We start from the raw sequence: 27,447 nt of genomic DNA, 5'->3' as shown, positions 1-27,447 counted from the left end.
CACCAGAGGTGGGCTGCTGTTGGTTCAGACCGGTTCAGGCGAACTGGTAGTTCTGACCAGTGACTTGCCCCGCCCACCCACCCTGGTGCTATCCCGCCCTATATAATCACCGGTTTTTCGATGCCGCGTGCATGCTCACATTTTTGGTTCTGGGCGAACCGGTTGTTACAGTATGTGATGCCCACTTCTGGATAACACAGTAAATCAAATAAGAGTGTGGCTTAGCCTTGGATTTACGAGCTCCATCCTGCTATTATTCCTTTTCTTTTTTGAGAAAAACTATATATTTTTTCAGTTCAGACACAACAGGAAACTATTGCATCCTTGCAAACTAGTGTTGAATATACCTTTTTTTTTTTTTTTTATGTTTCCACAAAGGCTGATGGAATAAATAATAAGCAATGCTTTGGTTACAACCATAAAATGAACATAGTCATATCTTTTGTCTGTATCTGTGTAAAAGGAAGAAGAGTCATATGAATATCTTCTCTTTGAATTACAGAAAGAAAAATTCTCACAGGAGGAAGACATTAGCTATTAACGTCCCCTATTCTTTTCCAGTTAATGCAGGATTAATTCACAGTATTAATCAGAAATAAGACAGTCTATTTGTGCCCGTATTCCCTTTCTTGGAATGAAATGTTCTGTCCTTGGGGGTGGGGGAAAATCCTTTTGTTGAAGAGAGAAGAACAAGGAGAAAAGAAGAGGGGGAGGGGGAGGGGAGAGAAATCTATAGGTTCCTTCTTTGTTCTTTTTTCCTTCATTCCCTAATTTGAATGCATTTTAGTAAGTCAGCAACCTGTAGGCACTCAGCAGTTGTGGGTTGCCCCCGGTTCGCACCGGTTCTATAGAACTGTAGTAAAACCGGCGGGAGGCCCCGCCCACCGACCCCAACATTATCAAAACGCTTCTGCGCATGCGCAGAGTAGCGTGCGTGCACGCAAAGCGAGCGTGAGCGCGTGGCTCTGCTGCAAACCAGTAGTAAAGATAAGTAGTACCCACCCCTGGCACTCAGTACTGGAGAAGAGGGCCTACTGTACCTCAATTAGGAGCAAAGATAAATATTAATTCAGTAATGGGGTTCATAGTGTGATATTATTTCATAGATTCCAAAATTAGAAATTTGAGAGTCGTCCTGCAAGCCTCAGAAATGAGAAAGAGGGGGAATCTGATTAAAAGACTTGGTGAACTAAAAATTGCAGCTTTGTATTGTGCTCCTTCTGATACAATATCTAATAAAGGCCAAGGAATCTGGTGCCTTTAGGTTATTTTGGATTCCAGCTGCGATAATTTCTAATAATCGGCCTCTCTGACAGAAGCTTATGGAAACTCGAATCCAAAATGGCCTTATGCCACCTGACATAATATTGTACCTTCCCCTGTGAGCTTATATTATTAGACTGTCTTATTATTTTTCTGAAGGTGGTTGAAAAAAAAACTATAATCAATACACAAGCCCAACAAGAACAAGATGCTGTAAAAGATTTTAAAAAAGCCATCTTTAAGTTATATACAGGTAGCCCTCAACTTACAAGCACAAGTTCTGTTGCTAAGTGAAACATTTGTTAAGTGAGTTTTGTCCCATTTTGCCACTTTTCTTTCCACAGTTGTTAAGTGAATCACTGCAGTTGTTAACTTAGTAAATGGTTGTTAAGTGAATCTGGCTTCCCCATTGACTTTGCTCGTTAGAAGGTCGCAAAAGGGGATCACATGACCTCAGGACACTGCATCCATCTTAAATAGGTATCAGTTGCCAAGCATCTGAATTTTAAACACATGAACATGGGGATGGCTGCATCGGTCCTAAGTGTGAAAAATGAACGTAAGTCACTTTTTTCAGTATCATTGTAACTTCGAACGGTCACTAAATGAAGTGTAGTAACTCAAGGACTACATGTAGTGATAGGTCCAGACGGACTGTGTTAAAATATGTGGCCAAGTCCATATTGCAAAATTATAATTCAGCAGCAGTAGTTCTAGTATATTTTCTGATCGTCAACCTAATTTCTTTCATTATTCATATTTATGGATGTCTATCTAGTCAACCTTGACTGATCTCAAAAAGGTTGAAACCTAGATCGTATTGGGAGGGGTGGGGGGGTCACCCAAAAACTCTAGGGCTATAAGCTAGACCAGTGATGGCTAAGCTTTTTGCCGTTGCGTGCCAAAAGTGGGGGAGACCGTGGGAGGGTCGTGTCCGTGCGTGCCCACACCCATAATTCAACGCACCCCCCCCCGTGCATTCATGCGTGACCCCCCCCACACTCCCCCTGGTGATGGCCCGGTAGGCCTGCTTTTTGCCCTCCCCAGGCTCCAGAGGCTTTCTAGGAGCCTGGGGAGGGCGAAAACAGCCTCCCCCCCAGAGGCTTTCTGGAGGCCAGAAATGGTCCATTTCCTGACTTCTGGTGGGCCCAAAAGGCCCAAAAATCAACTGGCCGGCACACGCATGCATGCTGGAGCTGAGCTAGGGCAACGCTCGCATGCCCATAGATATGGCTCCATGTGCCACCTGTGGCACGCGTGCCATAGGTTCGCCATCACGGAGCTAGACTTAAAGAAATCCTATAAATGAAGGTCAAACAATTTCTGTATCGCAGGGTCCTTGGAGCTCTCTGAGCTTGGTTGTTTTCTTGCAGACATTTTATTACCAAACTAGGTAACATCATCAGTGCTAGTGACTAATACTGAGGATGTTGCTTAATTTGGTAATGAAACGTCTGCAAGAAAACAACCAAGTTCAGAGAGCTCCAAGGGCCTCACATTTCAACCCTGAGCTACAAATATTCTCTTACGTTGTTTCCATATTGTTCAGAAAATCATGTGGAAGTATCCACGAAGTCATCAGGAACTAAACTCAAAGGAAGCTTTACTTTAAAAGCCAGAGGAAAAAAATAATAAATAGCAGTTGGTACTGGCAATTTACTCAAGGGTCCTTGAGTCCTTTCACAGAACGTAAGTTAATGTGTTAAGTTCTTCTCACTTGTTTTTGGTTGAAAACGTCCTCTTTTTTTTTTTTTTTTTGAAAGCTCATCTTTCCTAGCAAGCATTTATTTAAGGATTATAATGATTTTTTACATATGTAAATAAAGCATGGCAGACCTTGGATTATCTTCTGGTTTAATTTAATTTAATTTTTAATTTTATTGCAATTTATATGCCGTCCTTCTCCCGAAGGACTCAGGACGGCTTACAAGATAAAAATTCAACAATATGAATTAAATATAAATTAAAATCCAATTAAAATTAATTCAAATTATTACAATGTAAAAACCCCCCTCAACAGGTCAGTCCATTTGATGAAAAAGCCATGTCTTCAGTTCGCGGTGGAAGGAGAGGAGGTCGGGGGCTGTCCTAAGCCTAGTGGGCAAACCATTCCAGAGGGTCAGCGCTCCCACAGAGAATGCTCTCCCCCTGGGGGCCACCAGCCGACACTGTCTGACTGATGGCACCCTGAGGAGGCCTGCTCTGTGAGAGCGCACAGGACGATGGGAGGATGGCAGAAGATGGTCCTGCAAGTACCCCGGGCCTAAACCATGTAGGGCTTTATAGGTGAGCACCAGCACCTTGAAGCGAACCCGGAGGACCACTGGCAGTGCAGCTCGCTCAGGAGAGGTATTACACGGGAATAATGAGAGGCTCCCGTAACAACCCGCGAGGACGCATTCTGGACTAGCTGAAGCCTCCGGGTGCATCTAGCTTGTGCAAATAAGACAATAAAAGTACCTAATGAATGCATTGGCGTTATGATGGTGTTCCAGTTCATTTGGAAATATTTTCGAGGTAATCCAAAGTTTTCCCCAATTTTAAGAAAAACGGTATGCTGTAACCTGAGCCGATCCCTCAGGCTTGTGAAACTGTTGGTCGTTCAATGATCAGGATCAGAATAAAACTGGAAGGGACCTTGGAGGTCTTCTAGTCTGACTCCGTCCTCAAGCAGGAGACCCTATCCCATTTCAGACAAATGGCTGTCCAGTCTCTTCTTAAAAACCTCCAATGATGAAGCACTCAGAACTTCTGAAGGCAGGTCGTTCCACAGGTTAATTGTCCTCACTGTTAGGAAGTTTCTCCTTAATTCCAGGTTGCTTCTCTCCTTGATTAGTTTCCATTCATGGCTTCTTGTCCTGCCTTCAGGTGCTTTGGAGAATAGGTTGATCCCCTCTTCTTCATGGCAGCTCCTCAGTTACTGGAATACTGCTATCATGTCACCCCTAGTCTTTCTTTTCTCTAGAACACAGTTGTCAAACTTGCGGTCCACCATCCGGATACGTCACATGCTGGCCACGCCCACGGCCAGTTTAGGAAAAGGGGGGAAAGTCGCAATATGTCATGTGACGACGACACGAATTTGACACCTCTGCTCTATAAGATAATATCACACACGCACATACACAGTGGTGGGTTTCAAAATTTTTTACTACCGCTTCTGTGAGTGGGGCATGGCTTGGTGGGCGTGGCAGGGGAAGTATAGTGTAAAATCTCCATTCCCTCCCCACTCCAGGGGAAAAATACTGCAAAATCCCCATTTCCTCCCAATCACCTGGGACTCGGGAGGCAGAGAATAGATGGGGGCGGGGCCAGTCGGAGGTGGTATTTACCAGTTCTCCAAACTATTCAAAATTTCCGCTACCGGTTCTCCAGAACTGGTCAGAACCTGCTGAAACCCACTTCTGCATACACACCAAACAATAGAAGATAACATCTCACACACATCTAGAAGATAACATCACACAGAGAGACACAAACAGATACACGCCAAAAAATCTTCAAGAACTCAATACCGTTATTAATAAAATACTCGCAGGAATGAGCCTTATTCACCAACTCAGGGCTGATAGATAGTCTCATTGATTAAGATTTTTTTTTTTTCTGGGATCTTCCTGCTTGTCTCTTGCCTGTGTCCATTGTCTCTCCTTCCCACTAAAACCTTCAGGCAGCTGGAGATGTATTTATGTACTGGCAATCAACTCTTTTGATTAGGGCTGTGTGAAAGCTTTTGTTTTGTTATTGCCTGTCTGAATCGCTTCATCCGCCAACATACTACAATGATAGCATTGTGCATTTTTGCGCTCCTTTTGTTATGCAATAAAAATGCCAGTTCAGAAACAATCTTCAAAGCAGGAGAACACAAAGCAAAATTATTGCTGAATCACTGACCTGTATTCTCCGAGTTTTCACTATTTGTCATTTGCTATTCAAAGCCTTGCCGGCTTGAATGCCATTCTGAATTATTGGTAGGCATTGTGTCTCAACTTTGGCTTGGATTGCTCGGTTCGTTCGTCACTTTTTTTTCCCCAGTGAAAAAGGAAAACGTTTTTTTTTAAAAAAGGATTTTTTGGCTAATGAAAATATTCTCATATTTAATTTCCTGGTGTGCTTTAATACAGTGGTCGCCAATCGGTGGTCCGTGGACCACTGGTGGTCCGTGAGAAAATGTTGGTGGTCCGCAGAAAAATTATTTGCATTTTTTATATTGCACTAAATACTACTGTATCTTTTTTAAAAAATCATATTAGTGGTCCGCGGGATTTAAAATTATGAATTTAGTGGTCCCTGAGGCCCGAAAGCTTGGTGACCCCTGCTTTAATAGGTTAGCCAGCTTATTAAATGCTTCCTATTTTTGTCTTTTGGCCCAAATTTTGCCTTCAGTCCTCACTACTGGTATCGCCCTGTATAGATAGTTCTCGAGTTACAACCATTCATTTAGTGACTGTTTGTTGTTACAACGGCACTGAAAAAGGTGACCTACGGCCAGTCCTCACACTTATGACCATCCTAGCATTTCCATAGTCATGTCATTAAAATCCATCTGCTTGGGAACCAGCATGTATTTATAAAAGTTGCAGCATTCCGGGGTTGTATGATCTCCAGTCAGGGTGAATAAAAATCAATGATTTAAAAAAAAAAAAATCAATTTTTTTTTTATTTAAATCAGATTTTTTTTATTTTTCTCAAATTTATTTTAATAAAATGCTTTTGGAGTAAAAATCTATCTCAAGATAGTTTTCTATTTAAGATTATTTAGTTTATTCAGTGTAAAATGGAGCTTAGTTATGTAGCATGAGGCTATATATTCTGCAATATTGGGACTGTCGGTGAGTCAACAGCAGGTCAGAGGAGGAGGATAGAAATGACAGTTGCTCTTTAAAAGTTATGATTTAAATCAAGTTGATTTAAATCATGCCTTTTTACTAGTGATTTAAATAGCAATAGCACTTAGACTTATATATTGCTTCATAGTGCTTTATAGCCCTCTCTAAGCGGTTTACAGAGTCAGCCTATTGCCTCCAACAATCTGGGTCTTCATTTTACCCACCTCGGAAGGATGGAAGGCTGAGTCAACCTGGAGCCTGGTGAGATTCAAACTGCCGAACTGCAGCTAGCAGTCAGCTAAAGTAGCTTGCAGTACTGCACTCTAACCACTGCGCCACCTCGGCTCTCTAATCGTGATTTAAATCCAATCCAGTTGCAACCTTCCTAGCCTAACCTTTTTTCCCTTTTTAAAACGCAAATTTTATTTCGTTTTTAATTTATTGGGGTGTTTTAAATCTGTCTTCGGCCAAATTGTTTAATTCGGTTTTATTCTGTTTTTAAATTTTGTATTTATTGTTTTTTATCTTGTGGCTGTTCACCGCCCTGAGTCCTTCGGGAGTAGAGCCAGGGGTGGGTTCTAAATTTATTTACTACCGGTTCTGTGGGTGTGGCTTATTTTGTGGGTGTGGCTTGGAGGTCATGTGACTAGGTGGGGGTGGCTAGCTGGTCAGAGTCATTTCTGGAAGGTCCTCGCACTTACAACCTGACTCATTTGTTTGCTTTTAACACTGATCAGCTGTAGGACGGCCCTTTGAAGCCCCGCGGAAAGAGTTTAAACAGTTTTTTCCCCTCTAGTCATCAGCTGGGACTCAGGAGGCAGCAATAGATTGGGGGTGGGACCAAATAAAAGGTAAGAATAACATGGGTGGGTGGGAGGGTGGGGGGGAGAACCGGTTCGGTGACGTCATATCGTCACCGCTACTGGTTCGGCCGAACCAGACCGAACCGGGAGGAACCCACCACTGAGTAGAGTGGTATATAAACTAAACTAAACTAAACTAAACTAAACTAAACTAAACTAAACTAAACTAAACTAAACTAAACTAAACTAAACTAAACTAAACTAAACTAAACTAAACTAAACTAAACTAAACTAAACTAAACTAAACTAAACTAAACTAAACTAAACTAAACTAAACTTCTGGCAAGGAAAGCCAATGGGGGAGTCACATTCACTTAACAACTGTATGATTCAACCATGGCAACCACAACAACAAAAGGCTGCAAAATTGGGCTCAACTCACCATCTTGCTTAGCAAAGGAAATTGGGGTTGTAAGCCGAAGATTACTATAGCAATAGCACTTAGACTTATACACCGCTTTACAGCCCTCTCTAAACAGTTTACAGAGTCAGCCTATTGCCCCCAACAATCTGGGTCCTCATTTTACCCACCTCGGAAGGATGGAAGGCTGAGTCAACCTATAGTTTCAAACCTTTATCAGGAAGGAATTACAGATCACTAAACCTGCTAGAAAAATCCATTTGCAGCATCCTTAATACGCTGCAACCAATCTGTAGTGGAAACCTGGAAGAAACCATTTATAGAAAGCTGGGAACAGATCGCGGTTTTTAATTTCCTATCACACAGGAGAATTAACATTGGCATGTGGTCAGACACCTTAAGAGTGTTTTGAACTTGTGAATGGGAACACAGCTTATTTGAATCAAGTATAAGGGGACTCTGTTGTTTATGTAGAGTATTTGTAAAACACATCAACATGGTACAGTTTTTCCAGAGGAATGGATGATGAGAGATAGAAAATATGGAAAAACTAAAACTTGTGGTCCATTTTCCAATTGAACTTTAGCTGGGGATGTATAGGAATATTCTGGACAATGATGTTATTTAAAATAAAAAAAAAAAACTGGAGGGGTTTTTTGAGACCCATAAAACCCCCAAATCGGAATGCGTTCCCATTTGCACTGTTCCCTAACAGAGAGCTTTTGAAACAAAAAACGAGGAATTGTTAATTTTAACCTGGATTTTTGTTTTAATGGTTTGTTTGTTTTGTTTTAATTGTTGTGAACCGCCCCGAGTCCATTGGAGATAGGGCGGCATACAAGTTCCATTAATAAATAAATTGGGGTGGGGGGGATAAAAGAGAAGACGACACATGGTGAGAAAGAGAAGAAGCCAAAAGTATGTTGGTGAGGGGGTGCGATTACAAGTGCATGTGGTGGATGGGAAGGAGACAGTCTGTGCAGTAGGTGGGAATGGAAATGATAGAGCATTATGGCTGGGTGGGTGAGAATATCCAAGTGAGAAGGTGACATAGCCTGCTAAAATATGTGTGTCTTATTGGAAAACAAATTCGTTCTTTGAGAAAGGGGTTTCAGTTATGGAAATATTACTGTTAAGACTGTGGTTATCAGGGCCAAGTTTTTGCACTGATGTTGTCACCCTTTCCAAATAGACCATGGAGAAAACACTTACAAATTACAGTTTTGGTCGCCACATTACGAAAAAGATGTTGAGACTTTGGGAAAAGTGCAAAGAAGAGCAACTAAGATGATTAAAGGACTGGAGGCAAAAACATATGAAGAACGGTTGCAGGATTTGGGTTTGGCCAGTCTAGAGCAGGGGTGTCAAACTCGATCCCGTTGCGGGCCCAATTGGGATTTTGTTTGTCCTTGGGACTGGGGTGGGTGTGGCCTAGTCGTCGCCGCCAACTGGATGGGCCTGGCCAGGCCTGGGGCAGCAGGGACCAGTCCCTTGCTGTTTCCGGGACAGCCCATAGGCCGTCTCCACAGCCTATCGCAGGCTGGATCTGGCCTGTGGGCCGCGTGTTTGACACCCCTGGTCTAGAGAAAATGAGGACTAGGGGTAAATGATAGCAGTCTTCCAATATCTGAAGGACTACCACAAAGAGGAGGTGGTCTAGGGATGGATTCTACTTTCCTTTACTACCAGTTCGCATCGCGCTTGCATGCGCAGATCACCTATGATGATGTCTGGGTCAGTGGGCGGAGCCTCCCGCCAGTTTTACTACCGGTTCTTGTGAACCGGTCCAAACTGGGGGCAACCCACCACTGAGGGGGGCAACTTATTTGCCAAAGCACCTGTAGGCAGGACAAGAAACAATATGGATTCATTGCTGTTTTCTGCATTTCCACATATTTTTTTTCTCCTTTCGTTCTGTAGGAGTTATATACACAGGTGATATACTTGATCGAGAGACGACTCAGTCATACTGGCTAACTGTGTATGCCGCGGACCGTGGAGTTGTTCCGCTTTATACCACCATCGAGGTCTTCATTGAAGTGGAAGATGTAAATGACAACGCACCCTTGACTTCCGAACCCATTTATTATCCGTCTGTTTTGGAAAATTCCCCGAAGGATGTTTCAGTCATTCAGATACAGGCACACGATCCTGATTCCAGCACTACTGAAAAGATTACGTACAGGATTACAAGTGGAAACCCCCAAAACTTTTTTGCCATCAACACCAAAACCGGTAGGAGATACTTCCTTGTTTTTCATGCTCTCAAGAATTGGTTGTATAGATCTTGTGGGAGGTTTTCTTTATGTATATTGTTTTTCGTTCAACTGTCTTTTGTGCTTCTGCTTCAGAGAATGTTCACAGTTATTGGTGGTTAGTTTTCAGGAAGCTGGAACACTGAAACAAGTTGACACAGAAATATTGCCAGATTCACACATATTTCTGAAGCTTGGTCTCAAATGTCCAAGCTCCGGACTGACACTAGTAGGAAAATGCCACACGTGAGGAAGCAAACTGGGTTTATTCAGCTGGACTCTGACACACAATTAGGTCATTCAGTAGCGAAACAGCAGTCTATAAAGTCTGTTAGCAAGTCTGTTAGATGCGAAGTCAGCACTGGGAGCTTTCCCCTCCCAGCGCCTTTAAGTAGGCAAGCCACACCTCTTCCCTTTGCTGACCTCGCCCTGGTGCTTATCATGCACCGAGGCCCCGGCCCAACTGATTGTCGGACCGGAACAGCTAGTTGTCGCGTTCTTCATGCGGTCACGCCTCCGCGTCTTGCAGCTGAGCCTTGCTGCTACGTCCACTGCAGCGGAGGCCACTGAGCCAAGCCGATCGTGGCTAGGAGCAGCCGTCCACGCCACAACTCCCAGTCGCACAGTTGGTCCACCTCCGTTGCTGCAGCAGCCGTCCCGACACCCCCCATCACTGGTGCTCCGTGGTCACCGCCAATGCGGTCCCGACACCCCCCCTTCATCCGTGCTCCTTCCCGCCCCACTTTGGCAAGCCCGGGCCTCGGGGCTTGGTTTGTAAACCATAATATAGATGGAGCTACTGTTGCATATGAATTGTTCCTCATATTTTTTCCATGTAAAATATATCAACTGGCCTTTTATTAATTTTCAAAATAGTTGCAGTACCAGTAATATTTGTTGTTTTTATCTAAGATTAATTGATTAACAATTAATTGTTTATATGTAAACAGTTCAGATTTTTCCATCAATGCTGACTTGAGAAGATTTGTCAAAGTTTTTCTGTCCATAACTAGAGATTTCTAAATTTGACAAATCAATCAAGCATTAGGTTTTTGCACGTACAAATGTTCGCTTCGGAGTTGACAGATGCAGTAACAGACATATCAGGATTACTTCCAGTTAAATGTAAGGGTTTGATTGGAAGCCTCTGGAATTATTTTTTTAATTGGACAGCTATTATATATATTGTTTATATTATTCACTTGAGTCATTTCTATACATAGAGATGGACAACATTTAAAAACTATTCAGTATTTCTTTCCATCCTTCTTCATTGCTCTATCTCGGTCTTCATTCCCCTTCTTTTGGGTCATTGTAAACATCCTGAGCAAACAATTTTGATTTAATGATCAAAATTGTGGTTGGAGTTTCCCAACTGGTATGCACATACTGTGGCTTTGAACCCCAGGACCCCATATTTTCATTCTTAGTGCGGTAACATTTCTTAGATAAAGCACTGGCCATAACAAATCTTTTGCCAATACTGCTTTCTTTCCCATGGTTTTCTTCTATACTTCCAACCCACAGCTTGTCATTTAAAATGTCTGGAACTTTTATTCAGATTTGAACAACAACAAAAAAAGTACTTTCTTTCTTTTTTTTTTATTGCAAAAGTTTTACAATTACATTTTCACCCCTTTCCCCCCCCCCTACCCTCCCCGAACTTCCCATCCTCCCTAACCCTCCCTAACCCTCCCCTCCCCCCGGACTTCCACACAATATACTTATATCAGGTAAAAAAAAACCCTTAATATAAAACTTATATAAAACTTGAACCCCTCCCTCCTTCTTGTAAATTTTTCATCTTCATTAAACTAAAATATTTCTATCTTAAAATATCATTTTCAATTAAAAGCTATTTGGTACTTCCTAGTTTGATATTTATTCTGAACATAATCTATCCACTTTTTCCATTCCCATTCATAAGTCTCTTGTGAACAGTCTTTTAAAAATGCTGAGATCTTCGCCATCTCTGCAAAACTGGCCATCTTCAAAGTCCATTCCTCAATCGTGGGCAAAACTTCATTCTTCCAATATTTACCTATCAATAATCTCGCAGCTGTTATCATATACAATATCAACTTTGTTTCACCCGTAGTAAAACCCTTAACTATACCCAATAAAAACAATTGTGGAGAAAATTGAATTTTTTTCTTCAAAACATTCTGCATGACCCACCAAATTTCTCCAACGCGCAGCTTGGAGAATCCAAAGCTTCGGGTAGTTCAGTAGTTAGGTAGCCTACACTGAGTGTGCTCCTTTAAGAGATTTCTCTTCAGACACGCCCACTTGCTCAACAGAGTCCCAGTTTAGTTCACTCAGTTGAGCCTGTGACACTGTCTGAAAATTTCTCTGGTTACTACTAAAACTATTCCAGAAGCTTTGGATTCTTCAAGAGTGTTTCCACACCAGTTCTCTTCTCTTCGACTAATTTTGCCGGGGGGTGAGTCTGCCTGCTGCTTCAGGCACGCTGTCAGGGACCTTTCGCTCTTACTGAAGCCCGGCCTATTATCAGCCCTCATTAATAGCCGCAGGCGTGTGGGTAGGTCCCCCGGCTTGCCGGCAATACCGCCCTCGCCGTCTGGACTGCAATTTGAATTTGGCGGCCTGAGATTGACGCCCTTCGCTCAGCGGCGTCTCTCTCTCTCTTCCCATTATTGACTTTGAGACTATCCTAGCGTCGGGATCACTTCTGAGTGATCGCACGCCTTGCCCTCGCGGAGATCGAGTTACAGCCCCCTCCACGGACGCCTGGATCATCGTGGCTGTCTTCGAGCGCCGGAACGCCCCTCCTGCGCCGCTTAATCGCCGGAGCGCTCGCCTGTATCTACCCAGCCGGGAAGTGCTTCTGAGCCTTCGGCTGATCTCCTGCAGGCATTACACCTTGCTCGGGGCTCTAGGCGGCGGCGCTTGGACTGTTTTAAAAGTGCGCGCCATTTTTAGCCGCCTCAGCGCTGGGAGCTGCGCTCAGCGGCAGCTCGCGCTCTTTGGCTTTCCCCTCCCCACAAGAAGCCTCCTTTCCTCATCGATCTCTCGACCGGCCAATTCATCGGCCTCTCAAGGATATTAAAAGAAACAGCCCTTCTAACTGTTACTGTCGCCCTCGTTCTGCAGCCCTGACTGGCGCCATTCCCTTTACCCTAAGGGAAAGGGATTCAACGGCTGTGAATTTCTGCCTGGCAACTAGCTCACGCATGCGCAGTTGACTCCTAGAGGAAAAATTTTTTTCTTCTGCTGCCATTTGTGACCTAACTAGCTTGTCTCTCTGGAGCAATCGGCTAGTTTCACTACTTCTCCACCCCCCCCCCCCCCGCCCTCCTCTACTCCTGGACTTACCTGACTAGCCCTTTGGCTCTGTATATTTGATCCGTCGATCCTCAATTTTTTCCTATAAAAAAAAAAAAAAAAAAAAATCAAACTATATATATTTGTATCCGTCTACATAACCACAAATATTAAATACTTACTTGGAATTACTCTTCATCCTTTCTGAATATAAAAAAAAAAAAAAAAAAAAAAGGGACAAATAAGGAAGCAAGAGATCCCAACATGGCGGAACGTGATCTCTCGTCAGAACTTGAGGACAACAACAGCTCTCCCGAGCGCCTTCGCGAACAGTCCAAGCAACGTAAAAGGTCCCGAAAACATGCTTCACATTCGTCCTCGTCTGCTGCTCCTAAAAAGACCAAACATTCGTCAGCTGCGGACAAGGATGCCTCCAGGAGGCACAAGGCCCTGGAGCGTCAGTTTGAGAAGGCGCGCAGCCAGTCAACACAGGCTGCATTCGCACACTTACCAGTCCCACTCTCGCCGGCGGCTGAAGCTCCTGTCCAGCCCGTCCATCATGCTGTTCAGCAGCCCTTACCACTGTTGCATCAGACGCCGGGCATGGAAGATGTCCCTGAGGCGTTTTCGGCCCACTGCACAGAACCGGTGGACCTCTCGCGCAACACCACTCTTTCTCGGCGGTCTCAGCCAGAGGCAACCTTTACTCCCACTGCTGCGGGATTGCGCGCCACGGAGCCAGCCCCTCCGCCCTTTCAGTATGACATTCAGCAGATCATCTCTGACACGGTTACCAAGACACTGGCAGCAACTTCTCAACATGCTGCACCATATGGGGCTTGGCCTCAGCCACGTTTTCCTCCTCCTCCTCCTCTGGCCCGGGTCTCTCAACAGGCCCCTATCCAGTATCAGGCTATGTCGCATGGGTCTGACCCGTATCTGGACCATGGTCACCGCGAGGAGTCGTCTTCGGAGGAGGGAGAGTGCGACCCCTCGGATATGGACTTATCTGATGACGCCGATATGCCACCCGAAAAGCCAGCCTTCTCTGGACTCTTTAGACCCTCGTTATTCAAGTCACTCCTGCATAAGGCCAAGTTGGCCACGAATATGGCTGACCCAGCCCCTCAGGTGGATCAGCCTGGTCCTTCTCAACAACATGAGGCTTTATTTACGGCGCCTAAGGCAGAAGCGGACTTTATTCCATGTCCACAGCTCTTTTCTGAGGTGGTCCAGCGATCCTGGTCCACGCCTTCCTCCTTGCCCGCCCCTTCGGGGCTAGACAAGAAACTTTATTGTTCGGCGCCTAGTCTCCAGGACCTTCTTCAGTTACCAATAGTAGACGCACCAGTGGCAAATCTAACGGCTTCCTCGGTAATTTCCAATGATGTCGCCGACGGCTTGCGCTCCGAGGATCGGAAAGCCGAGTTTACCTTCCGGCGTACACACATTGCGGCCGCCTGGGCGGTTAGGGCAGCCACCTCGGCTTCCTTCTTCAGCCGTGCCTGCTTAATCTGGCTACGCCAGCTTCACGAGCGCCTTCCGCCCGCGGATTCACGCCTCCGCCAAGATGTCAACAAACTGGTGGCGGCTACTGAATATACAGCGGACGCTTCGCTCAATGCCGCAAAGTTCGCTTCGCGCGCCCTGGTGTCATCCGTCACATCTCGCCGTTTATTATGGCTTAAGAATTGGAGAGCGGATGCCAAGTCTAGATGGCGCCTCGCTTCGACTCCGTATAAAGGTTCCCGCCTTTTTGGAGAATCCTTAGACCCCATCCTTGTCGAGGACAAGGATAAACGAAAGGTAATGCCATCCTCCTATAAAAGGGCAGACCGTAAACCATCGTCCTACTCCACCAGGCAGCCCTTTCGGAACGACGCCGGACCTTCGGGGTCCTTCTCCTCAAGGCACTATTCTCAAGGCTTCGACCGTGCCTTCGATAGACCCTCCTTCAGAGACCGTGGTCGAAAGGCCCCAGCACCCAAACGGCCCTTTCGAGGTACGGGATCCCGTAACTTTAGAAGAGGAAAGTGACTACATCCATCTTCCCATTGGCGGCCGTCTAACTCATTTTCTTCCCCAGTGGGAGATCTCGACAACGGACGCCTGGGTGCTCCAGACAATTCGTCTGGGCCTTACCCTGGAGTTTCGCTCCAGACCTCCCTCACACTTTGTCCAATGCCCTATTTCTCCCAACCTGGACAAGCGCCAGCTCATGGAGGCAGAAATCCATCACCTGCTTCAAATTCAAGCCATCGAACCGGTTCCCCACCATCATCGCGGGACCGGCTTCTATTCGATTTTCTTCCTGGTCCCCAAATCGTCCGGGGGTCACAGGGGCATCCTAGACCTCAAGAGGCTGAACGAATTTATCGTATACCATCAGTTCAAAATGGAGTCCCTCCGATCGATTCTGGCTTCCATTCGACCATCGGACTGGATGACCTCTATCGATTTGAAAGAAGCGTATCTCCACGTACCAATACGGCTGTCCCATCGTCGTTTTCTACGCTTTGCCTACAACAACAGGCATTACCAATACAGAGCAATGCCCTTCGGCCTCTCCTCCGCCCCAAGGACCTTTACGAAGCTCCTGGCAGCAGTGGCGGCCCATCTTCGTCAACATCCGGTACGGCTCCACTGCTACTTGGACGATATTCTAGTGCTCTCCCCCTCCCCGGTCCGGGCTTCTCGAGACCTGGAAGTGGTGTGTCGCTGCCTTCGTCATCATGGCTTCTCCCTCAACATCCCGAAGAGCCAGTTGCAGCCCACTACTCATATTCTTCACCTCGGGACAGTAATAGACTCAGTACAGGGCCAGGTGTTCCTGTCACCGGATCGGTGCTCCAGTCTCCAGTCCTTAGCCCTTCAGGTCTTTTCCTCGCGAAGGGTGACCTTGCTGCTCCTGTCCCGCCTGCTCGGCAAAATGATTTCCTGCCTGTCTGTCGTCCCTTGGGCGAGATTCCATTCACGCCAGCTCCAATGGTTCCTCCTCCCCTTTCAGAGAGCCAGGAGAAGCAACTCTTCCACACACGTTTCCCTCCCGCCGGAGGTCTCAAGGTCTCTCCTCTGGTGGTCCTCCCAGAGCCTACATCAGGGCAGCTACTTCCAGAATCTACAGCGCCTGATAGTAACAACGGACGCCAGCCTGACAGGATGGGGAGGTCATCTTTTATCCCACGTTGCCCAGGGAACGTGGTCAGCAGAGGAGAGCCTCAACGGGATCAATTGGTTGGAACTCCGTGCGATCCGCCTCTCCCTCCAACGGTTCCAGCGGATTGTGTCGGGGCACCATGTCCTGATACGCACGGACAATGTAACAGCAAAGGCGCACGTGAACCGCCAGGGGGGGACTCGCTCGGGTCCATTGATGGAGGAAACGACCCTACTGCTGATCTGGGCGGAGACGCACGTCCTGTCCCTTGTGGCGGAGCACATCGCCGGGACCACGAACATCACAGCGGACTGGCTCAGCAGGCAACACTTGGACCACGCCGAGTGGCGACTTCACCCAGATCTGTTCGCCGAGATCGTCCGCAGATTCGGCACGCCTCTAATCGATCTATTTGCCAGCCGCGACAACACTCACCTCCCCAGGTTCTTCTCCCGGTACCAGTGCCCTCAGGCGGAGGGAGTCGACGCCCTCGCCTCTCCCTGGCCCAGGGGTCTCCTCTATGCCTTTCCCCCTCTACCGCTCCTTCCTCGTCTGATCCGCAGGATAATAGCAGACAGGGCAGACGTCGTTCTGGTCGCACCCCACTGGCCTCGGAGGTCCTGGTTTGCGGATCTGCTGGACCTGTCGGTGGCTCGGCCGTGGAGAATTCCAGGGGACAGGATCATCCTCAGCCAGGGGGTCATTCTGCACCCAGACCCGCAATGGTTGCAGTTGACCGCCTGGCGCTTGAACGGATCTTGCTAAGGAGAGCCAACGTGCCTAGCAATGCGATCCCCACGATTCAGGCGTCACGTCGGCCGTCAACATGCCGCATTTATAACGCAACCTGGAACTCCTTCTGCTCCTGGTGTGCTAGATCCCACCTAGATCCAACGTCTGCTTCTGTCCCCGAAGTGCTGGGATTCCTTCAGCGGGGCATGGACAAGCACCTTGCGCCTAACACTCTTCGTCGCCAAGTTGCTGCACTTAGTACGGTCCTTTCGACTTCTGCAAAGCTTCCTCTCTCCCAGGACCCGACGATTCGCGACTTTCTGCGAGGGGCATCCAACCTGCGCCCTCCGGTTATACATCGATACCCGACCTGGGATTTGACTCTGGTCCTTCAGGCCCTCATGCATCCTCCATTTGAGCCTCTCGCCTCCATTAGCCTCCGCTTTCTGACTCTTAAGGTGGCGTTTCTGGTCGCGATTACTTCGGCTCGCCGTGTATCCGAACTAGCTGCACTGTCTGTGAGAAGCGACCTTTGTATCTTCCATGCAAATCGCGTGGTACTAAGACTAGACCCCTCATTCCTGCCTAAAGTAAATTCCACATTCCATCGAGCCCAGGAATTAATCCTTCCGGACTTCTGCCCCGATCCTCGACATCCTCGGGAAGCAGACTGGCACCTGCTAGATGTCCGACGGGCCCTGCGCAGGTATATTAAACGAACACAGCATTTCCGGAAATCAGAATCGCTCTTCGTTTCCTTTCTGCCCTCCTCCATGGGCCGGAAGGTATCCTCCACAACCATTGGGAGGTGGATTAAGTCCTGCATCTCCAAGGCTTATTCAGCTCGGAACAGACCAATTCCACAGAGGATTCTTCCACATTCTACCAGGAGCGCCGCCACAATGGCCGCCTGGGCCACTAATGCCTCCATCTCTGACATCTGCAGAGCGGCCACCTGGTCATCCTTGAATCCCTTCATCCGACACTACAAGGTGGACTCCTTTGCCTCGGCGGAGGCATCCTTCGGCCGTCGGGTGCTCCAAGCTGTATGCAACTCTTCAGACGATGCGCAGCAGCCAGCCACCCTCCCTGTATAAACTTGCTTGGGTAAATCCCGAAGCTTTGGATTCTCCAAGCTGCGCGTTGGAGAACGGACGTTGCTTACCTGAACGTCCCTTCTCGACGCGCAGCTGGAGAATCCAACCCACCCAGCCTGGCTGCTGAACCTTTCTTCTTTACGCTCTACTGCTCCTTACTTCGTGAACAAAACTGGGACTCTGTTGAGCAAGTGGGCGTGTCTGAAGAGAAATCTCTTAAAGGAGCACACTCAGTGTAGGCTACCTAACTACTGAACTACCCGAAGCTTTGGATTCTCCAGCTGCGCGTCGAGAAGGGACGTTCAGGTAAGCAACGTCCGTTTTATCCAAAAAAACTTAACTTTCCTACAAGTCCACCAAACATGATAATATGTAGCATCTAAACAATTACATCTCCAACATTTTGGCTGAACATTAGGATACATACAGGATAATTTCTTGGGATCTAAATGCCATCTGTAAAACATTTTATAAAAATTTTCCCTCAAATTCTGCGATTGTGTAAATTTAACATTCTGAACCCATATTTTTTCCCATGTTTCCAACATCACTGGCTCCTCAAAATTTTGTGCCCACTTAATCATACAATCTTTAATCAGTTCAGTTTCTGAGTCCCTTTCCAACAAGACATTATAAAGCCTTTTAATATGCATTGGACCTTTCTCTTTTATATGTCTAACCAATTCTTCCTCATGCAACATAATGCCAGTTTTTTGGTCCTCTTTCCATCTCAATTGTAATTGATTATATTGTAACCAAGTTAAGTTAATCCCTTCGTCCAACAGTGTCTGTAGTGTCTTCAACTGCCATCTGCCCGCATCTGTAAAAAGAACCTCTTTGTATAAAAACCCCCCGAGTGACATTATATTTGTATTCCACATAATATGACCAAGATCCAGCCATAGCGGTATTTTATAATCCCATTTGAATCGGTGCTTCTTCCAAACTCGCATCAAGGAGTCTCTAAGTATATGGCTTTTAAATACTTTATCCACTTTGCTATCATAAAATAAGTAAGCATGCCATCCAAATTCAAGATCAAAACTTTCGATATTCAATATTCCAGTCTTTTTCCTTCCAAACCAATCACTTGCTGAAGTCAAAGCTGCTGCTTCGTAATATAACTGTAGGTTTGGAAGTTTAAGACCTCCCCTTTCTGGAACATCTTGCATAATTTTCAATTTCACTCTCGGTTTTTTCTCGTTCCAGACAAACTTGTTCACTCTAGTTTGCCAAACTTTCAGTTGGTTATCACTTTTGAGCACCGGAATCATTTGAAACAAAAAAAGAAATCTTGGCAAAATGTTCATCTTAACTGCTGCTATTCTTCCAAGTAAAGACAGCTGCAGTTTTTTCCAAGTCTCCATATCTTTCTGCACCTCTCGCCACAAAACCTCATAATTATTTTGAAACAATTTCATATTTGATTCTGCAACCTGAACTCCTAGATATTTTACCTTTGGTACAATCTCAAAACCTGCCCTCCTTTCAAGCTCATGTTTAAAAAGTACTTTCTTGTATAGATACCGTGCAAAACCAGATTGTGGTGAAGTTTCTAACAGCACCTACTATACATAATCCTGGGAGGTTCTCTAAAATATCCTTTCTACCATTGAAAAAACCTCTTAAGTCAAATATCATTGCTTTTCAGCTTCGATACCAAAGTAAACATAAATTCCGTTTACATAACAACTGAATTCAGGCTTGCCAGTTTGCCTATGGTTATAATCTGGATTTCATTGTCTGAAAACGGAGTCTTATTTTGCTCATTTATATGAGGTATCACGTACAGTGACGATTGTCTTTAGAAAATTTGTTATTTGTACTATGTAAATATGTAAAAGAAATCCTATTTTACTTTTAGGTCAAATAAACCATAATTCAAAAGAGAAATGTGACGATCAGTAATTTTCTGAAACCAAATACTTGCCCACAATGTTTAAAATGATTTAACAAGCATTTGATGATGTATATTTATAGAAGATACAGAAAATGCTTCATACAAAGCACGAAGCAGGGAATATTAACAAATATCAGTGATACAAATGCAATTTTCTGAGTAGTTCTATCACACAGGTTTCAAAACTCAGGAATATTTGAAGAAACTGGAAAAAAGGAAAAGGAAACGCCTCTGTGAAAATCTGCTCTACATGCTTTAGTAATTATTTCAGAGTTCTCAAGTGGAATTAAATATATGTTTTAAATGTGTGCTATTTCAAATTAAAGACCGAGTTTCCTTAATAATGGGTTATGCGCTCCCTTCTCATCAAAATAGATTTTATTATATTTGCTAACATTTTTTAGGTAGTTCCAGCACTGTTTAAATCTTTGTATGTTAGATATGCTGATTCCATTTGTACTGAAATTCTGGTCATGTAAATTCCGTATGTAGCTTTGTCCAAATGTTGTGCCTTCCAGCTGTGGAAATTGAACATTTTCAGTATCACTGGAGAATGTGAGTTTAGAAAAGGTGCCCTTAATTATATTATTGATATATTACAGATCTTAAGCTTCAATGCTTATGCCCCCAGCAGTTAGTCGCATGGCAATGATATTTTTTCCACCCTCGTGCAGTCTTCATTAATCAATAGCCTTACATCCCTTAATAGTTCTTGTAACGTGACATTTTTGCAATGGCTAGAATATCATTCATAACAAGCCATTCGCTTTTCAATTTCGCAGTTCCTGAAAAAGGTTTTTTTTTTTTTGTTAGAGAAGGGAAGAAAGTAAATAAAACAGATGATGAAGTTACATACATTAAAGCAGATTGATTGCCGCTATAAATTTTCAGTTTTATTTCCCATATATAAGTGTTAATTTCACAGCAACCCATAGCGGTAATTTATCGCCTCAATTTATGACATTTTTGTGTGGTCGGAGGGAAGTGATGAATTTTAATTCCGACCATTATGCTCTTCAAAATAAAAAAAAAATGGACAAACTGCTAACGGAAGAGCTAACAATTATGTTCTGAAATGATGTTGATATATCAAAGGGTTCTTTGTACGTAGAAACCTTTATTTCAAATTATTAGGGATGTAGAGTCCTTCAAAAGGAGGTTAAAAGCCATAACATAAATGTGAGAAATATCTATGGAGATTCTCAGTCATCCAGGTTAGGACAGCATCTGCCAGAAGAAGTTCAAAAAAATCAAGATGGTGTCTCTGATTATATCTCTTGGTATTCCCCTTGGCTTAATGGGCTACCAGCCATCCAAACTTCTAAGCGGCACTGGAGAACCATCGATGTCACACTCCCATGAGGCCATGCTGGGCAACTCTGTAGGCTGTCCCGTGTCCCAGGCTTGGTTGAGCCTTGCTGGGTGATCTTCCCAGATACCATGTGGCGAGTTCTGTTGCTAGATGGGTAGAGGGCTAATCCTACCTTTGTTGGATCTTGAGGTTGCATTTGCCTATGAATAGACCTAGCTATCTCTTTATCTCTTAAGTGCTGACATCTGCTGTGGACTATTGAGGAGGGTGGGGGCTATTAAGAGTGAGTCTGTTTCCTGCCTAAAAAACACGTTTCTCGATTTCTCATCCAGGGAAATATAATATTCTGCCGTTTTAATATTTCCTAGAATATTTTATTTAGGAGTGGGGTGGGTGTTAACTTCCTCCAGTATGTACATCATTGAGTAACTTGTTCTCCTTTAATATTAGGTATTTAAAATTCGGTCATATTAGGAATCTATATGTATATGTGTATATATAGCAAAAGAAGAAAAAAAGTGGGTTTTTTTTTCTCAGGGTCTCTCCCCTTCCCCTAGGAAAAATAATTTTCTACTCCTTAAAATGATATATGATTTGAGTAAAAATGGTGATGAATGATACCCTAACCTTCACTGTTCAACCCTTTTTATAAAAGGGATGTAGTAGGAAAGCTTATATGAATCTGTTTACAGTACCAGATCATTACAATTCTGGTATGCAGAGGTGGGGTTAAGTAGTACAACATTCAAATGCAAGGACAAGGGAATATTTCTCCAATTGGGGGATACAGATGTTTATTTTTATAGGTGCATTCTTTGCTGATGCCCAGGCTTCTTCTTCCTGTTGATTTTCAATCAATTTCTACTGTGTCTTAAAGCATTGGGAACACAGCAGTCATTTCATTGGCAGAAATATCATTTATTTACTCTCTAAGGTGTAACAGATATTCCCCCTGCTTTTTGATTTCTGAAAAAGTGAACTGTTTAATTGCTGCAACATGTTCATTTCCACACATTTTAATACACGCATAATGCAAGCATCTGAGTAAACTGCATATGGAAGAAATTGAGTTCTTTGGATAACATGCTCAGCTCTACATGCTAAAGCTTCCTTGGTGTAGTTGTGTGTATATTGAATCCAAAGTGCAATAATGTATTTGTTTATTTATTTATTTTGAATTTTAGAACTGCTCCTCTGCCTCCCAGAGGGACTCTGGGTGGTGTAAAAATAAAATATTAAAACATAAATATATACAAGCAATCCTCGACTTGCTTAGTGACCGTTCAAAGTTACAACAGCACTGAAAAAAGTGACTTACGACCATTTTTCACACTTACGACCGTTGCAACATCCCCATGGTCACGTGATTTCCATCCGGATGCTTGACAAACTGACTCACATTTATGACGGTTGCAGTGTCCGGGAGTCATGTGATCCCCTTTTGCGACCTTCAGACAAGCAAAATCAATGGGGAAGCCAGATTCACTTAACAACAGTGTCACTAATTTAACAACTGCAGTGATTCACTTAACAAATGTGGCAAGAAAAGTCTTTAAAATGGGGCAAAACTCACTTAACACATTTCTCACCTAGTAACAGAAATTTTGGGCTCAATTGTGGTTGTAATGTTGAGGACTAACTGTATATAAAATTCAAAAAGAGACAAGGATGATTCAAATTCAGTGTTCCAAGTTAATTAAAAGGCAGGGAGGGAGGCTTCCGGGGTGCTAACCATAGCTGCGTACTCTTCCGTGACCCACAAGTAAGACAGTAGAGCCATGTTTTCAAATCTTTTGGAAAACCCAGGAGAGTTGGGGGCCTGCCTTATTTTTTAGGGGATGTGGCAGCTCAGTGGCTAAGATGCTGAGCTTGTTGATCAAAAGGTTGGCAGTTCAGCAGTTCGAATCCCTAGTGCCACATAACGGGATGAGCTCCCGTTACTTGTCCCAGCTTCTGCCAACCTAGCAGTTCGAAAGCACATAAAAAATGCAAGTAGAAAAATAGGGACCACCTTTGGTGGGAAGGTCACAGCGTTCTGTGCACCTTTGGCGTTTAGTCATGCCGGCCACATGACCACGGAGATGTCTTCGGACAACGCTGGCTCTTCGGCTTTGAAACGGAGATGAGCACCGCCCCCTAGAGTCGAGAACGACTAACACATATGTGCGAGGGGAACCTTTACTTTTATCTTTACCTTTATCTTACTTCTTGGAGGAGAATGTTAAACGGGATGGGGCAACAGCAGTGAAGACTCTCTTCCTGGAGTATAATGGAGTATTACAAGATACTCTACATGGGGCTGTTCTTGAAAAGTATTCAGAAGCCTCAGCTGATAGAGAATGCAGCCGTGTACGCCATGCACATCCCTAGGAGGGTGCATGTTACATTTTTGCTGCATTATTTAGCGTATGATGATATTACCTTAGCAAGGAGACTACAATGCTAACACAGAGTAGTTTGGCTGCCTAAGAGTACTAGCTCATTTGGTTCATGCTCATGTGCTTTCCAAGGTGCAATACAGGGGAAGAGCTAGTTCCACATCAGAAAGAAAGACAAATGGCATCCTGCAGCGTCATATAGACCCTTCTCCTTCCATCAAAGTTTACCTCACAAACGATCGTCATATCCAGGAAGGTTCAGCCTCGGCAGGATTCTGACCCGCCTCACAAAATGCCAGCTTCATTTTCTCACCAAAGTGGTACCTATTTATCTACTCACATAATAATATGCTTTCGAATGGCTAGACGGGCAGAAGCTGAGGCAAGGGACCTCACCCCCATCACATGGTGTTAGGACTCAAACTGCTGGAGCACAGGCCTTCTCCAGCATCATTAAGCCACTGAGCCAGTGTGCCTCTTTCTTTGCTACGTGAGCTGCATTGGGTGCCGATTTGCTTCCACGTTCAATTCAAGGTGTAGCTTATGACCTTTAAAGCTCTATGTGGCATAAGACTAGATTGCCTGCAGTGCCACTGTTATTTGGAACGGTCACTAAACAAGCTGTTGTAAGTGGAGGAACACCTGTATTCCACTCTTGTTTTAATCACCTACTAATATATAACTTTTATCTATCAGTTTCATCTACAGATAATTTTTATCTATAGCTTTTATGTTTTAATCTCTTATTCCTATACCTCCCAGAATCTCTCTGTGAGGGAAATTAACACCTCCTAAATGTGATCCATAAATAAAATAATGTACCTGCGAAACTGGGCCAAAGATATTTAAGTGTGCTCATTCTCCACATACAGCCTGAAGATTTCTATAACAAAGGTGTCCAAGTAAGACCAAAGGCACCACAAATGATAAAATAAGTGTTGTGCCATTGTGGTGCACGCACAAAATGCAACGGTCATTCCATCAGTTTGAAAAAACGTGAGCTGCTGCTAGAGAGATACCTCTGGGCTCTAATGTTATAATATCCACTCTCATTTCACACCAGCACTACGGTTTTCCATGTCATGTTAAAACCAGCAATTCAAGACCTGTAATGGGATGAAGAAAATTGATTCATTCTTTATATGACCAGAAGATTGCTCCAATATTTGCCAGGTGAGCGGGAGATGCGTGTTTCGAATCATATAGTGGCTGACAGCCCATTTTTTATTTATTTTATTATTATTATTTTTTTACTCTACCTATCTCTCTGCGAAGTGTGGAGAATGAATGTCTGTTTGTTTAAAAAGGCAGATCAAACAAAGTTCTCCATTTGTTAGCTGGTAGGTTTCTTTTTTTTAAAAAAAAAAAAGGATTTCTTTTTTAAAATAAAAATAAAAATCCAGAACGAATGTGAGAGCCTTATGACAGTTGCCTGATATAAAAAAAACAATAATAGAAGAACTAATTTCAACCAATTTAATTTGGTTATCCTCAGTGAAACAGATTGCTCATTTTTTTTATATACAGATAAATGTTAGTCAAGGAAGGCTACAAATAAGGGAAGTTTCCTCATTATTGTCAAATTGATCTAATGGTTAAACAAACTGGCCAAGAATCTAGGAGACTGGAATTCTAGTACCGCCTTAAGCATGAAAGTAGTTAGTGACTTTTGAGCCAGTCATTCTCCCTCAGCCTAACCAACCTCACAAGGTTGTTGTGTGGAAATTGTAGGAGAAAGGGGTGTTAAATATATTTGCTGCCTTGAGTTACTTATAAAAGCAATAAAGGCAATATAATCTAAAGATAATAAAGTTAATCTAATAAATTATTTAAAAAATTGCTTTGAACACAGGGTCTCAGCCTAGATATGATATAGATTGGTATTTATTGCAATATGTATTGTTTCATTTCTTTTCTGTTCTTTTTGCATATTTAATTGTATTATCTAAACACAGTTTAAGAAAGGATGGATGGATGGATGGATGGATGGATGGATGGATGGATGGATAGATAGATAGATAGATAGATAGATAGATAGATAATAGAAAGAAAAAGAGAAAGTTGGATAGACAGACAGACAGACAGATAGAGATAGAAAGATAGATAGATTTTCTGATTTTCTTTCTAATAGTTTTCCTACAACCTGGCAAAACGGCAACACTTTCAATTGGTAATGGAAAGGTGACAGCTTGCTGCTTAACAACTGTCTCACTTAGCAATAGAAATGTTGGGCTCAAACTGTGGTCGTAAGTAGAAGCAAGAGTGACTTTAGTGTTATTCACTCTTCCCAGAGTAGGGAGGGGAACCTTTAGCCAGAATGCCAAGATAAAAAAAAAAAAATCCTTTTTGTTCTGGCAAGCGAATGAGAAAATAATGAAGCTTTCAAATATGATTTATGGCAATTTAGCGCAGCAAAAGACAGAAAATAATAAAGTAGAAACTGGGCACTTTCTTTATCCTCTTTGTGCAGCTTTATTTCTACTTCATGCTATCAGTATAAATGCTAACGTTTCTTTTCAAGCATTTTACATTTCTTCTTAGAGCAAACGGTTGTTGCAGGTCAGTGGTCTAAGGGTCTTTTATTTAGTCAACCCAACCAACTTAGAAATAAATACTGGTGAGTTCAGGCCAGCGTGAAAGAAATTGTAAAGTAGCTTTTGTGCTGATAAGACTTAATTTTGGCATTTGGTGAAGAGCTTTTGAAGTCTGAATGGCGGCGGATAAATCAGAGTGTTTGTTTCTATTGGCGAATTTAATTCCCAGGCATAGAATTATGGACGACTTAACTGACCATCTGATGAACTTCTACCATTAAACATTTACCACTGAAAATTCTGCAGGTTCAGAAAAACCCTAAGTCAAGGGGTGTCAAACTTGCGTCGTCACGTGACGTATTGTGACTTTTTTCCCCCCTTCGCTAAACCAGGCATGGGCGTGGCCAGCGTGTGATGCATCCGGCTGGTGGGCCGCCATTTTGACAGTCCTGCCCTAAGTCTTGAGGAAGAGAGAATGGCTGGCTATGTCCTTGTACAGGAACGAGCTACACTGCAATATTTTGTTGCAGATTTCACACTTACTCTTCAGTGACAGATGCACAAATGAATTTAGGTGGAAGGCTTGAGTAGAATTCTCTAAATTGTACTCTTCCCTCTCGATTCCTATCCACCCTTTCCTTAAATTGCCCTGTGGAAAGGATCACAGGATTTTGCAATATGTCCCAAACTAAAGTTCTGGATACTTGGAATTTTCAATATCTTTTCCATTATAACTGTATAGAAGGTTCCTTGTCCAATTGTGGTTTTCTTTCTATGTTTTTTTTTCCTGTTCTTCTCCCTTTCTACCTGACATTTCCATGCTCTTTTTTGTAAAGTTAATGTAGCTTTTTTGGGATGGAGCTGTAACAACTAATTCCTGATATAAAATAGTCATATAAATGTTGGATGTAATCTAAGCTGCTACATTATAGTAAATTTTAAAAAAATCCTTCCTTCCTTCCTTCCTTCTGTTCATCTATCATATTGATATAGCCACTCATCTCACAATCAGGTGTCTTATGCAGAACAACAGAACTATCAAATTTATCAGCGTTTGCAGTAGAAATTAAATCCAGAAAGCACTCACAGGTAAACTGATTCAGCAGGATTCATTAACTTCTTTATACAGTACATATAATACATGAAGATAAATGTACAATACCAATATAGATTCTCCTTCAACGTAGTAGCAATTACAAGCAAAACATAAGGCAGGAGAGAACAGTTAGTTTCATTTCAGCAGAGCAGACTAGTTTCAGTTTCTCTTAGAGTTTCTCTTCAGCTGTAGACTAATGCTATGGTCACAGCTTCAACAAATGTGAAGCAATCTATAGCTGTATTCCCAATAGACATCTGTTTTTTGACTTTCCTACAAGAAAATTGAGAGGGACATGGTGGCTCAGCGGCTAAGATGCTGAGCTTGTTGATCAAAAGGTCGGCAGTTCAGCGGTTTGAATCCCTAGTGCCGCGTAACGGGGTGAGCT

At 43.6% G+C, this 27,447-nt stretch overlaps 1 protein-coding gene across 1 annotated transcript in view; it reads left to right on the top strand.

Annotated features, from left to right (window-relative positions):
• Nucleotides 1–27,447, top strand: part of FAT3 (FAT atypical cadherin 3) — a 466,547-nt gene that overhangs the window by 136,865 nt on the left and 302,235 nt on the right. The window contains exon 2 of the mRNA XM_070943674.1: nucleotides 9,234–9,548. Within this exon, the coding sequence (XP_070799775.1) occupies nucleotides 9,234–9,548 (315 nt within the window). The remainder of the gene's footprint in view (nucleotides 1–9,233; nucleotides 9,549–27,447) is intronic.

The sequence above is a fragment of the Pituophis catenifer genome, unplaced genomic scaffold (assembly GCF_029215685.1).
Source record: "Pituophis catenifer annectens isolate HBS135680 unplaced genomic scaffold, rPitCat1.0.hap2 SCAF_4, whole genome shotgun sequence".
NCBI lineage: Eukaryota > Metazoa > Chordata > Lepidosauria > Squamata > Colubridae > Pituophis > Pituophis catenifer.
This window is presented reverse-complemented; position numbering and strand designations above follow the sequence as displayed.